The sequence below is a fragment of the Lynx canadensis genome, chromosome E3, assembly GCF_007474595.2.
Source record: "Lynx canadensis isolate LIC74 chromosome E3, mLynCan4.pri.v2, whole genome shotgun sequence".
NCBI lineage: Eukaryota > Metazoa > Chordata > Mammalia > Carnivora > Felidae > Lynx > Lynx canadensis.
This window is the reverse complement of record NC_044318.1, coordinates 19895124-19909822: the sequence shown is the minus strand read 5'-3', so window position 1 is coordinate 19909822 and position 14699 is coordinate 19895124. Positions and strand designations below refer to the sequence as shown.

The 14699-nt window shown below is 48.1% G+C and overlaps 1 protein-coding gene across 1 annotated transcript in view; it reads right to left on the bottom strand.

Moving 5' to 3' along the window:
* The window catches only part of SLC5A11 (solute carrier family 5 member 11), a 37267-nt gene that overhangs the window by 20220 nt on the left and 2348 nt on the right, over positions 1-14699 (bottom strand). The window contains 11 exon segments of the mRNA XM_032591653.1: positions 3-71; positions 2664-2733; positions 2735-2770; positions 3936-3961; positions 3964-4039; positions 10587-10646; positions 11835-11860; positions 11863-11895; positions 11898-11937; positions 13873-13889; positions 13892-13943. Coding sequence (XP_032447544.1) covers positions 3-71; positions 2664-2733; positions 2735-2770; positions 3936-3961; positions 3964-4039; positions 10587-10646; positions 11835-11860; positions 11863-11895; positions 11898-11937; positions 13873-13889; positions 13892-13943 — 505 coding nt within the window.

Here is a 14699-nt window from a genome sequence, read left to right as displayed (position 1 = left end):
CAGGATGAGTGCTCCTATAAGCATGATCAGAGTCTGCAAGGCATCCGTGTAGATCACAGCAGCCAGGCCACCTGGGGGGGGGGGTGTGCGGGGGTGTGTGGGGGGGGTGGGGTGGGGTGTGGGGGTTGGGGGGGGGGGTGGGATAAGCATGGAGGGTCGGACACCCTGGGTAACAACAGAGAGAATCTGGAAGCTCAAGACCTGAAATTTCTTAGTGTTGTTTGCAAAGATGGCCACAAGACCTCCTTCCTGGGCACACACCCATGTGGCCTTGTGCCTTTCCTGCTCCTTTTCACGTTTTTTGTTTTTTTTTTTTTTAATTTTTAAATGTTTGTTTTTGAGAGACAGAGAGACAGCATGAGTTGGAGAGGGGCAGGGAGAGAGACACAGAATCCGAAGCAGGCTCCAGGCCCTGAGCTGTCAGCACAGAGCCTGACGCGGGGCTCGAACTCATGGACTGTGAGATCATGACCTGAGCCAAAGCCGAATGTTTAACCAACTGAGCCACCCAGGTGCTCCTGCTTTTCATGTTGATGTAAATAAAGCTGATTTCTCTATGTCTTAACTATGGGCTTGGCCAAATGACTTGCTTCGACCAACAGAATATGGGGGAGTGCTACTGTGCAGGCCTAAGCCTAGCCCTCAAGGGCCCTGAAGCTTCTGCTCTTGCTTAAGACCATTGTTTAAGTCCTTACATCTGTGGGTGGTTCGTTACACAGTAATTTCTAACTGATTCAGGAAGTGATGCATGGGCTGTAGTCCCCAAGCTCTGAACAGCTTTATTTTTAACCCTGGAAAAAGGATATGAGTACTAGGTATTCGGAGCCCTAACAGGCTTCCTGAGCAGGCTCCTGTGGTTGGCCTCAGTGAATTCTTCTCACTTTTGCCACCTGGCACAGTCTTGGTAATGACAATAATGGCAGCAAATCTATCTGGCCAAGGCCATCTTTCTAGTCTCTTCCTTATACTATACCTCCTTCTTCCCAAAGGGAAAGGGATGTTTATCTGATCTGAGCATGTTTTACGAGTGGGCAAAGTCAGCACGCAATAAAAAACATGGGCAGAGGTGTGGGGTTTTCTACCATGCCTCCTCCTTCCTGGCCAGCAGGAATAGGGCCCTGTCACAAACGGGGAGACACCCAGCCTAGACTTGTGCACACCGCCTGAGTGCAGTGATCCTGAAGCCGGGTGCCACTGAAACCCGCCATCGTTTCTATACTGATGTTCACTGAACAATTTATCATGTGCCATGCACTCTGTTTAGTATTGTATTCAATTGTTCACCAAATATCTAGTGAGTGCCCTACCTAGCTCTCCATGGTAGGGATAGAGAAGCAAGCAAAAAGCATGTTCCCTGTCCTCATGGAGATTACAGTCTAATGGGACACGCAGACCAGGAAACAAAGGTAAATTGGCTACTGGGACTAGCCCTTCCCTTTCCCTGGGCTCCAGGCACACAGCTTCCATTAGTGCGGAACACTCGAGAGATCCTTCAGGGGCCTTTGCATGGGTTTGATTTGACCGCTTTTGAGCTTAGAGCCTCCCGTGGTGTTCCGCAGCCCTCGGAGCAAAATCCAGGCTCATTTCATCTTTCATTTCCCTCAAGGCACTGGTTGCTGGCCTTTCCCCTGCTGAGTCACACGGGGGGGGGGGGGTGGCAATCTGTCTCTGGCTGGTGGGAGTGGCCCCCCTGGAGGTTAGCGGGTCACAGCTTGAGCCACCTGCTCGTTCAGCGTCAGCCACATTGACCGCCTTTCTGTTCGCCAAACAAAGCATGAGTCTTTACATGTGCCCTTCTCCTAGCCTGGTCTTCTCTTCCTCTGTCCTTCTCTTTAAAGGTTCCTTCCTTTCATTTAAATGCGGTTCAGATGTCACCTTGAAAGGCCTTCTCTGAACATGCTATGTAAAAAATAGTAATAATAATAAACTTCTCCTTACCCATCACTCCCCACCTCACCCTGCATGGAACTTCCTTCACAACACTTATCAGATTATAACAAACATCCTGATATGATTTATTGGTTTCCTTGTTCATTGTCTGTCTCCCCATCCCTATTAGAATATAAGTTCCTTTGGGGTAAAGATTTTGCCTGCTTTGTCTACTGCTCTACCTCATTTCCTAGCACGATGTCTAGCACAGGTAGGTGATACCCAGACATATTTATGGAATGAGTTATATTATACGAAGAGGAAGCAGAGAAGGGTGAGCTGGAGCAGAAGATGAAGACTAAAAGGTGAATATTCAAACACAGATATTTGTCCAGGCCATACTCTATGCCAGTCACTCTCCTGGAGTGTGGTTCCAACGGGGAAAAACGATGTTGCCGCACGTTATTCTCCGAGATTACAGTTGCTGACAATCTCGCTTTGCAGAGCGCATGTGAATAGACATGCGCCTCACTCAGTTTTCAATAAATAATTCTTCAGTAAATAAATGGAAAATAGCTTGATGCAATTGTGGTGCATTTTTCAATCCTCCCTCTAATCGGGAAGCCCTCTTCCCTTGGACAATGGCCAAGAGACACCATATTATCTGGGGTCATTGATTGAGGTGTAATGAATGGATGGCTTTAACACACTAGAACATCAGAAGATGGGCCAGGAAAAGATGGGGGCGGGGGTGGCCCACGGCCTCTCAGGCGTCACCTCTCGTTCAGACACACCTGCAACGGTGTACAGAGCTGTGATGGCCAACAGCCCAACTATGGCCAGGTAGAGATCCAGGTGCAGAGAACTGCTGAATAAAGATGGCACCCGCATACATGTCCACCTGTAGAGACATGAAGTTCACGGATGAATGAATGGATGGACATTTTCAGCGCAAGTTCCCCTAAGACTGGATTCCAGCAAACAGAAGAGTCCTACATTGTGCTTTCTTCAGCCACCTCTTCCTGTATCAGAGGTCTCAAACTGGACCCTTGGGCAAGTACATTTGAGACCCATTCACTGGGCTAATAAATACGACAACCTCCTCAATGGCCCTCCTGCTGCTACTCCTGGTCTTTCTAGCCTCCATTCTCCACTTTGCAACCTTTATCAAATACCGCCATGAGCATATCATCCTTCTCCTGCCCATTCAAATTCTTCCGTGGCCCCCTACTGCCCCCAAGATAACGTCTAAGTAAATAAGTTAGAGTTGCATGCCAGGCTTCATGGTCTGCTTGACCCTTGGCCTCATTTCCCTCACTCACTGTTTCCCTGCTTCCCTATACAAGGCTATGCCCATCCATGTCGCCAATGTTTTGCTTGCTCTAGTCCATCCATCGGGAACACAGTCCCCTTTCTCTAGTTCGTAATCCTCCTTGGTCATAACTTCCCTGGTGACGGCTTCCCCACATCTGTAGCTTTCCACCAGACCCAGAGGCAGAACTCTGAAAGGATGCTGTCATCCAACGTCTGTCTTTCAAGCCTGCAGCTGGCATGGACTCAGTTATTGTTTGGATTGAATGGAATTCCTCTGCACCCCCTGCACTCTCCTCACAAGAGACAGGCTCTCCTCAGCCCCAACTGGAAGTGGAGACAGCATCAGCTGAGTCACAGGCAGGCCTGGAGGCTGCAACGCATCTGCTCTTGGCCTCTTTCTAGAGATTGGCCCATCCAACCAAAGTTCAAGGTGGAGCAGGCTCAATGGCCGCAGCCCATCTGATTAATAGCTGATCACTGTCTAATCCCAGGAGGAATATGACCGCTCCACCCAAGGGGTGACCTGCACCATCTAGAGATGTTGCCAGAGAACCTTTGGCAGAACCTTCTCCCGACTTCTTCTGCCCATGCTTGCCCTCTCCCTCCCACCCCTCCTACCCTCTGCTAACCTCCCGGAAGCCTGCCCCACAGGAGGAGGAAGTGCACAGGGAGGACACACTCCCAAGCAGTGGCTGTAGTTGATCTTCTCACCATGCCACAGGTACACGGCTGGGCTATGTCCCCACCTTAACCGAGATCTTGGTGAAGATGTAGATAACAGGTAGAGCACAGCCAAGATGATGGGGATCCTGTTGCCACCAAAGCGTTTCCTCAGGTATTCTGGCATCGTGGTGACCTAGGGGCCAGAGCTCAGTGGTCACCACATACCTGACTTTGGGCACATGGTCTCAGGGCACTGGCCCTTCCCTCCTCCCCAAACTCAGCAGCACCAGTGGCCTTCTTGATCGTAGGCCTAAGAAGGGAGGAGAAAATGGGGGCAGAGGGGTGGGGTGTGGAGGAATTGGGGTTCTGTGCCAGGGGATGTACCCAACTACCAATCCCATCCCAAAGTTTGCTATCTCGTATCAGTTACTTAATGTTTTCCTTTCAACCAGCTCACCTAAACAGTTAAATACATTTACCTAAACTTCAAATCACCATCATAAATGGAAAATCAACCCTAAATTTAAGAGAACCAGCAAAAATAAACAACGGGTAGTAAAATAAACACCGGGTAGTAAAACAATTCATTATTTTCTATTCCTTTCTGGCAACACCAAAGACTCTGGGCCCTGAGCCTACTCATTTAAAAAAGAAAAAGAATGCCGGAGAAGTGTTGGATTGGTCTTGAAGACAGGCTAGGACCAATGTAAGGCTTTCCCCTTGAGCTCATCAAACAAGTGAAAGACAACAGAAAAGGAAATAACTCCACCACGTGACTCAGTGTGGCGGGTCCCATGTCTGACACCTAAAAGCATCTCAAGAATCTCCATTCGTCCAGGTTCCAAACTTTGGGGAATTGCTCTATTCTAATCCTTTGGTCAGGGGGCACCTGGGTGGCTCACTCGGTGAACTGTCCTACTCCAGATCAGGTCATGATCCCATGTTGTGAGGTTGAGCCCTGCACTGGGCTCTGTGCTGACAGCTCAGAGCCTGGAGCCTGCTTCAGATTCTGTGCCTCCCTCCCTCTCTCTCTCTCTCTGCCCCTCCCCATTTCATGCTCTGTATCTCTCTCTCAAAAATAAACATTAAAACAAGATTTAAACCTTCGGGCAGTTACCAGCAAAAGCAGGGATTCTAATAGCAGGCTCCAGGGTTGGCAGAAAGATGGGGGGGGGGGGGGCACTGAATCATGGCGGCTCCCTATGCCCCAGGCTGGGTGGTCCAAAGTCAGATGTCATTACCATATGGGCACCCAAGTAACTGGGGTGTGCTGCTGAAAACCACTGTTGAGGGTTTGGCATGTTCTTTCCCAATCTCCTCACCCTCACTGTACTCTAGCCCTGGACTTGCAGTTGAGACACTGCGACATCAAACCAATGGCTCTTCCATGAGGTACTAGATCTTGGATGGGGAAGGACACAGTTATAAAGATATTTGCAGAAATGTTTGCAGCCTCTCCTCCAGGCTGTTGCTGCTTGGGTATCCCCAAGTCTAACCCAGGGAGGAGAAAACTAACAGGTCCCCCACCACAAGCTCATGAATGGCAAACCATCCATTCCAAGGTTCAGATTGTGAAGGATACTGGGAAAGACTAGATGGCTAGACTCGGTTCAAGAATAGCAAATAGTTGGGGCACCTGGGTGGCTCAGTCGGTAAGCATCCGACTTCTGCTCAGGTCATGATCTCACCTCTTGGGTCGAGCCCCACGTCAGGCTCTGTGCTGACAGCTCAGAGCCTGGAGCCTGCTTCCGATTCTGTGTGTCTCTCTCTCTGCCCCTCCCCACTCACGTTCTGTCTCTTTCTGTCTCTCAAAAATGAATAAACATCAAAAAATTTTTTAATAAATAAATAAGAATTATAAATGGCTAATGGTAATCTGGGTATTCAAGAACCCAAGGGTGTATGGTGCAAAATTATTTCCACTTCGATGTATGCTTGAAAGTCTTCTCACAATAAAATATTGGCCAAACAAACAAAAAAAAGAACTCCAGGAATAAATGGGCATTTTCAAATAGGAAAAAAGAAAAAAAGCTTCTCTTTCCTGCCCATCTCCCCAGAGAACAATCTGGAACTCTGACTCTCATGTCTTCCCCTGGTTTTGCAGCAAGGTACCTACAACAGAGATTTTCCAGAAGCACATGCACTGACACTCTATCAAGGAATAACGCATGGGGACATTCAACCAGTACTGAACGGATGTGCCCGTGGTGATGGTGTGACAGCTGATTAGAGAGGACACGAAGAGCCTCAGTCCGTTCAGGTGAGAGGAACGGGCTTCCCTGGCAGATTTACTGTCTGTGACCACAGCTGTTAAGCTGTCAAGGAGCTAAAAAGGCAATCTGCCAGCAAGCAAGGTTGAGAAAGACAGACAGACAGAGCCGAAGAGGTGAGGGACGGCCCACAGGCAGCACAGGAACCACCCTCTGGTTGTAGCTGGGTGAATGTTAAAAAGAAGTAAATGCAGGGGTGCCTGGCTGGCTCAGTTGGTAGAACATGCGACTCTTGATCTCAGGGTCATGAGTTCGAGCCCACGTTGGACGTGGAGCCTACTAACAAAAAAAAAAAAAAAAAAAAAAAAAAAGAATAAGAAATAAATGCAGTAAATGACTGCTGCCCTGGGGGGATGAGCACCCTAGTTCCTGAGGCCTCGCTGCTTGTGGGGCCCCTCCCTCCCAGACCCCCCATTTCCTGGGGCAGAGGACGGCAAGGGGCTTCCAGGACCTGCATACTGTCTCCCCACCCCACCCCATCCAGACTGCCATACTTTTCCTCCTCATGTAAATCTCCTCCCTATTCCTCCGAAACCCCCACCCTCCTACGTCCAGCCTTCCCCAGGGCCCTGCCCAGGACTCAAGGGGGTTCCAGCTCCTTCAAGGTCTTCCTTTTCTTGGAGACCCTTTCCCAGTGTGGAAGCAGCCACAGGGACAATGCAGAGAACCCACATGGGACACCTTGCATGTGTCTCAGTCTGCTCAGCCCCGGCAAGAATGGGGCATTTCTGCTCTAGCCCCCACTTCCCTGACCCACACCTAGGCCTCGTCAGCCCCAGGACCCCATTCACCTCTGACGCCCCAAATGTTCATCAGTACAGCCCTCTCACTTGCTAACTCTGGTGATGCTTTGGGATCTGACCAGGACATCTGGTCCCTAACCAGTGCCTCTTCTCTTGGGTGTTAGCTCATTCCTCATGTTCCTCCTTCTGGATCCATCAAAGACCCTGCTGCTGAGTTATTTCAACAATAGTTAATTGCACATCTCCTGTGTACCAGGCACAACTCTAGGAGAGAACAGAAATGGTTCCCACTCTCCTAGAGCTTACAATCTAATGGGAGACACACACAGTCTAGGAAAGTGGTTCTCAACCGAGGATGATCTTGTACCTCCCTAGGGAACGTTTGGCAACGCCTGGAGATGACTCGGCTGTCACAATTTGGGGTGTGGGGTGCTGCCAGCATCTACTTGGTAGAGACCAGGCATGCTGAGAAATGAGAAAGCTTGGTTTACTAGAAGAGGCACACAGTCTATTGGGAGACATCTGAGTTTAATAGCCACATGAGCTAATGCAAAGCAGCAAAGGCCACAATATGATGAAGAAGGAAATTTAACCTCATCAGGGAGGTCAGAGGGGCTTTTTGGAGGAATTATTGCTTAAAGTAGGATTTGAAAGATGAACAGGAGGTAACCTCCCTGTGAATGAAAAAGAAATTTCCAGCAAGAAGGGAAAGCATTGTAATGGTCACATCACAAGGCGAGGATGGGGAACCGATGGGGACCTGGCATGCAGCTGACATTTGGCTCAATAAATGCATCTTCAATCAATGAATGAATGAATGGATCACACATACAACTGGTCTGTAAGTTTCCTGATGGGTGGCGTTAGCATTATCCCATTCTCAAACAACGGTGGACAAAAATCAGTATTACATGGATAATTGACTTAAATGTGAAAAGTTCTAAAAGGCAATATAGGAAAATATCTTTATGACCTTGGAGTAGGAAAATATTTTTAAACAGAACATGAAAGACAGGAAAAAAGTGATAAATGTGACTACATTGCAGTTGAGAACTGCGTATCAAAAACATCATTAAGAGACTGGAAAGGCAAACCACAGAGTAGAAAAAGATACATATATACATTTGCAACACATAAAACCACCCCAAGGGCTTGTTTCCAGAATATATAAAGAACCTCTACAAATCAATAAGAAGCTCTATAACCTAATAATAATTTTATTTATTTATTTTAATGTTTATTTATTTTTGACAGAGAGAGACAGAGCAAGAGTGGAGGAGGGACAGAGAGAGAGGAGACCCAGAATCTGAAACAGGCTCCAGGCTCTGAGCTGACAGCTCAGAGCCCGATGCGGGGCTCGAACTCACAGACCGTGAGATCATGACCTGAGCCAAAGTCGGACGCTCAACCGACTTGAGCCACCCAGGCGCCCCTCACCTAATAATGATTTTAAAAAGGTTGGCAAAAGCCCCAGACAAGTGACTTCCCCAAAGAGGAAATCCAAGGGCCAAAAAAAATAATAGAATTGTCAGTCGAAAGCGCATTGAGATTAGCAAGAATTTTAAAGTTGGAAAATACCAAGTGTTGGCAAGGATGTGAAGCAATGGAGCCAAGGGAATTTGCAGACACTGCTGTTGGGACTCTAAGCTGATAGAAATACTCTGGGGGATATTGGGGGAGTATGTAGCAAAGCCAGACAAACATACCCAATAGCCCAGACACTCATAGGTAGACACTCTCCATAAACACCTGTTTACGTGCCTCAGGACACTTGTGTAAATGCTCACGGGAGCATTAGCCATCACAGCCTACCACTGGGAACAACCTAAATGCCCACGAACAAAAGAATGGACAAACACATGGACACACGGGCTGTAGTCATACTACAGAACACTACACAGCAAAAAAAAAAAAAAAAAAAAAAATTAACACATCAACTAATGAACGAATATGTTACCCTGATCCCATATACGTTTTTTCAAAAGTAAATTAAACCAACTGTCTAATTATGCATAATGAAACCTGCAAAGAAAAGCAAAGGAGTTAACTAGATGAACTTCAAGGAGAAAGGAAGGCATGGTCACATGCTAAAGGCACACGGGGGAGGTTAGGTTTTATGTCTTGATCCGGGTGTTTATTTTACGAGTTTATTAAGCTGTGCATTTGTGTTTTATCACGTTTTCAATGTATTTATTTCCCAATAAAAATGGAGTGGGTTGGGGCGCCTGGGTGGCTCAGTCGGTTAATCGGCCGACTTCAGCTCAGGTCATGATCTCACGGTTTGTGAGTTCGAGCCCCGCGTCGGGCTCAGTGCTGACAGCTCAGAGCCTGGAGCCTGTTTCAGAATCTGTGTCTCCCTCTCTCTGACCCTCCCCCGTGCATGCTGTCTCTCTCTGTCTCAAAAATAAATAAACATTAAAAAAAAATTTTTTTTAAATGGAGTGGGTAGATTTTTTCTTTTAAGTTTCTTTAAATATTTTTCTAAGTTTATTATTTATTTTAAGAGTGAGAGAGCAGGGGAAGGCAGAGAGAGTGAATCCGAAGCAGGCTCCACACGGTCAGCACAGAGCCTGATGCAAGGGTTGAATTCACAAACTGTGAGATCATGACCTGAGCCAGTATCAAGAGTTGGACGCTTAACCAACTGAGCCACCCAGGCGCCCCTACTTTGTGTAGTTTTTAATTGCCATAATCAAAGTTAAAATCAGTTCTTGCCTTATGAATGGTCCTGAGTATGATCTTGCCCCGTGTGGTAGAACCTTTGGAGCAGAATTAAACCTAGACAGTATGAGTGACATAAAGCTGTCAGATCAGAAAACAATTTTTTAAACTACTTTTTCAAAGAGTCTAAAGCAGGGGTGCCTGGTGGTTCAGTCAGTTAAATGATTCTTTTTTGCTTTAATTTTAATGTTTAATCTTTGAGAGAGAGAGAGAGCGAGAGAGAAAACAAGAGCAGGGAGGGGCAGAGAGAGAAGGAGACACAGAATCCGAAGCAGGCTCCAGGCTCTGAGCTGTCAGCACAGAGCCCGACGCGGGGCTCAACAACCTGAGCCAAAGTTGGATGCTTAACCGACTAAGCCACCCAGGCGCCCCATAAATGTCTGACTCGATTCAGCTGTCATGATCTCACATTTGGTGAGTTCCGGCTCTGTATTGGGCTCTACACGGACAGCATGACAGCATGAAGTCTGCTTGGGATTCTCTCTCTCCCTGCTCATGCTCTCTCTCTCTCTCTCTCAAAATAAACTTAACATATACACATATGTATGTATGCATGTGTATATACATATATAGATAGATATAGATATAGATAGATAGATATTTAAGTCTAAAGCAGCATTGTTATTTGGGAACAAACATTTGACCCTTCGCATCTGCCAGAAAGAACTCAGTTTTTACAGCTGTGTGTGCAAAGGAAGAAAAGCAGTAATATGTTACCGCCTACACACGTCAAAGACACCACGAGCCTCACAACCGGTGTGTTCGCATTGAAAACAGATGCTTCTGGGCTCCCGTCTCCTCCAGCCCGTGTGCATCTTCATCATCGGTCACCAGGTGGGAGCTGCCAAGGGCGGGGCTCCCCTGGTCTCACCTGTGCGGCGTCCCTCGCCATGCGGGGACCGACCTCCCAGGGACTAAGGGAGGTCGTCAGGGGGGGAGGAGGGAACGCAGGGGTGACCCTCCCAAAGGGTTCTCAGCCCACAGCACCCGACTCCCCCACACTCACCTGACCAGCGATGTAGATGGGCAGGAAGATCCAGGCCAACATCAGCACGGAGAACAAGCCCTGCCCGGGGAAAGAGGGTCAGGACTCGGCTCCCGCCAACCTCAAGGCGCTCATCTTGGATCTCCCTCTGCCCCTGGAGGTAGCCAGGCCTGGCTCCACCTCTGGTTCAGTCTGCGTACCTCACCCCTCCCCGGACCATCATATTTCCACGTTAAGTGGCAGAAGGGGACGAAGGAAGGAAGAGTGGAAATAGAAGCTTTTCCGTGACTCCTCATCCGGTGTCACCCTAAACCTCACGTCCTCCCCCCTTCCTCCAGGCGTATCCCCTCCCTCGTTGAGCCAGGTTGGGCTTTGTAAGGGATCCCACCATACGGTAACGCGTGTCGTGTAGGCCGCAGGGTAGAATGAGCACTTTAAAAATATTAGTCACAGGGCGCCTGGGTGGCTCAGTAGGTTGAGGGTCCAACTCTGCTTTCGGCTCAGGTCAGAGTTCACGAGTTCAAGACCTGCAGTGGGTTCTACACCGATGGTGCAGAGTCTGCTTGGGATTCTCTCTCTCTTTCTCTGCCCCTCCCCTGCTCACATTCTCTCTCTCTCTCTCTCTCTCATCTCGCTCTCTCTCTCTCAAAATAAATAAACTGGCTGGCTCAGTCAGTGGAGCATATGACTCTTGATCTAGGAGTTGTAAGGTCACGCCCCTGTTGGGCATAGAGCTTATCTATAAATAAAATAATAAATAAGTAAGTAAATCGTTTGTTTCAAAGAAAGTTAGTCACTATGAAGATGAAAACCACCACTAACAGTGCAAGCCCTCCTCCTCAGTGAAAATCAGATCCTTCACGAGCCCTGCTCCATAGGACAGTGCGTCCTCGCTCTTGGGCATCCGGGCAAGATAGGTCAAAGCACCACACCACAGATGTCACCTGCTTTTGTGATACACAGAAAAACCCTCTGGTCCCGGGACACCTTCTGGCTTCTGCATCCGCAGGGAAGGGATTCGGAGCCCTCTTCTCCCACACAGTGGTTTATTAGGGTCCTGACCTTACCGGCCAGCACCGAGCACACCCACGCAAGCCAGAAGCCTGTGGGTCAAACTAGTTTAGCTGGCGAGGGGTACCCTTGATGCTTCCTGCTTGTCTCCTCGTGAAGTACTGCGCCATTTTTACAAGTACGGGGCATTCACACTGTCCCCCAGGGTCACCTACTGGGCAAAGGGTGGCTGTAGACAACCCCTGGTAAGATACTTACATTCAACTCATAAGCAGTTACAGAAGGCCCGCAGCAGCACCCGACCCTGCCAGGCCTACAAATGCCCACTTCCAACATTGCTGGCAAACAAGGACGCACCCACCTGTAGGGAGACAGACAAGTCAGATCCTGGAGCCAAGGTCTACAGTATCTACTCCCCACCCCCAGTTCTTCCCGTGCTCCAAAGGGACCAAGACAGAAGGAGAAATAGAGAAGGCAGGGCCATCCCTAGCCCATCTGGCATCTTCCTTTTTTTCAATTAGAAAGACTCGTCTTCCCCAAAACTCTCTTACTTCCATCTATCAGTTATTGGCACAGTAAGTATGCATCTTTATGATGCCTAAAATGTGAATCATACCCATAGGGTAGTGCAGTGCACAACACGAACAACTGTATGCATCGTCCCTGGGGAAAGGATGACAGGTATTGTGGAAGGTGCTTCATGAGGAGAATCAGGAAGCCTTTGTTATATATCCCAGTTCTGTTTTCTACCTTGGCAAAGTAAATAGTTCTCCTTCTGGTAGAACATTAAGTGGCCAAGCCTATACTCAATGGCCCCAATCCCTGGTCTCAACAGATTGAACCAGACACCCCCAGTTACTTGGCCCAAAGTAGGTAAATTACATTTTCTCTCCTAAGAATCTGGAACTGGGACACCATCTCCGTTACCAAATCCTAGCTAGTTTCTCTCACTGAGGCCTAATAGTCTCTTGATTAAACATAGAGCTTGGTCGGCGATGAAAGACTGATAAAGGCACCAAACTGTGACTTTTTCTTTTATGCAGTCAGGAGGGAGTGACGTAGAATAGGAAAAGGGATGAGGTTCACACTATGCGATCTGACGTTATTTAATGCTATGTCAGTGTGCAGCTGGAAAATCTTAGAGCGACTGTTCCTCACACTTTGGGAAACACTCGAATACAAGCTCCTTGAGGGTGAAGACCGGCTTACTGATGTGTTGGACAGAGTGCCAGACATCCTCCTCGGTGAATATATATTTTTAGGGAATTTGTTGAACATATAACGCAAAGCATGTCGTTGGTACCTTTTGAGAACAGTATGGTCATTGTCTCCACACATTTCACTGATCAGGGGGCTCAGATACCACTTGTCTCTCTGCACCTTAAACCCTACATCTTTTGGACTCAGTGCAAATGGGAGCGGTCCTTCTCTTCTTAGTTCAAAGATTCCACTCTTATTTCAGGAGATTCTAAGTAAACTATTATCCCTGACCATCCATGACGTAGGCAGGCCCATAGACACCTGGGTGCGTGTGTGTGTGTGTGTGCACGTGCATGTGCATGTTGTATTTGGCAATTGCCCTGAGGTCCACTCGAAAAGAAAACACCAATTGGACTGCTGTGTTTGTTATTTGTGTTTTCAACATCCATTCCGCCTTGTCCCAGTAACGGTTTCTAGCCCCTTCCCATCTCATCGGCATATGCTTGAGGACAGGTTCCAAGCTCCACCCCCCCACCCCCCGCCCCAGCTCAGGGCATTGAGTGTGTGACCCAGGCTTGAGCCAATTAGCACATCAAACTACCCTGGTCACAGTGACTGGCACGGAGGTGGGTCATGGGACACAGTCAGAGATGAGATATTTTCCATGCTCTCCATGCACTGGGACTTGAGAGGATGAGAAGTCTAGAGCAAAGTCTGCTATCTTGTTGCCATGAAGTTGACCCTGTTTGGGGAAGAGCGCTCATCCAGAAGAAGAGAAATTGATACAGAGGAAAGGAAGGGAGGAAGGGAGGAAGGAAGGAAAGAAGGGAGAGAGGGAGGGAAAGAGGGAGGGAGGAAGGAAGGAAAGGTTAAAGAGAGGAAGAGAGGGAGGGATGGAAACCAGGTCCTAATGATATCACTTGAGCCCTTGCACTCAACCATACCTGAAACCAGCCTAACTGATTGAGCTGGAGCTAAGCCTTCTCTAGACTGTGACTTCACACAACGGCAACCCGGGTCCTGAGAGACCGACCAAAGGCTAGACAGACCATCAGCATGTGAAGAAGTGACTTCAATTGAACCAAAGACCACTTACTGGCCACCACACCATGTCCCTCCAGCTAGGAAGTAGCCTTTCACTGTGTCTCTTTTGGTCTTCACTGTGGACTGAAACAAAGAAGAAGGGTGGGGTAACAGTCAGAGGCATCCGGAAGTGCCAAAGCCATGGAAAACCAACTGGGAGTCCAGCAGGCCAGATCTGACAGCAATATAGGGTGCTTTGGACCCACAGTTTTTAAGATTTTAATTTGAATGCTTTAGAGGAGACAAATTCTTCAGGTCAATACAACCCCTGCTTATGGCTCCCTTCCTTACATGTCTGAGTTTCAAACCCATGCTCATCGCTAGGATAGCTCATAAGGGGCACCATTTATTGAGTGTTAGTGCTACATAGTGTCACAGGAGCACAGCCATCAGACGCCCCTAAGCATCTCTGCGCTTTATCTCATGTTAATCCTTACAAACTCCTATGAAGTTGGTATCATGAGGCCCATCTAACAGACGAAGAAAATGAGACTCAGAAGTAAAGGTCACTCTATGCCATTGTTTCCTGAGAGCGGAAGTGCTGGGAATTCAGGTCCAGGTCAGCCTTGGGAGCCCATGTCCCTTAGCCGGCCAACACAAACCGTCTTTAGAAGGAGTGAGCTTCTAAGCATCGAGGTGTTCGAATAGACACATTTCGGCTGCTAAGTGGCTTGTCTGATCTTGGCAAGAAGTTGCACGTCCTCTGAGCCTGGTGCAAACGCTGGTGAGGGGATTCTTACTGGATAGGACATGGCAGGAAATGGTATCTTTTCATCCCTGCAAATGACCTTGCTATAGAAAACAGAACCTGAGGCTCATTCGGGCTCATTCCTGACACAG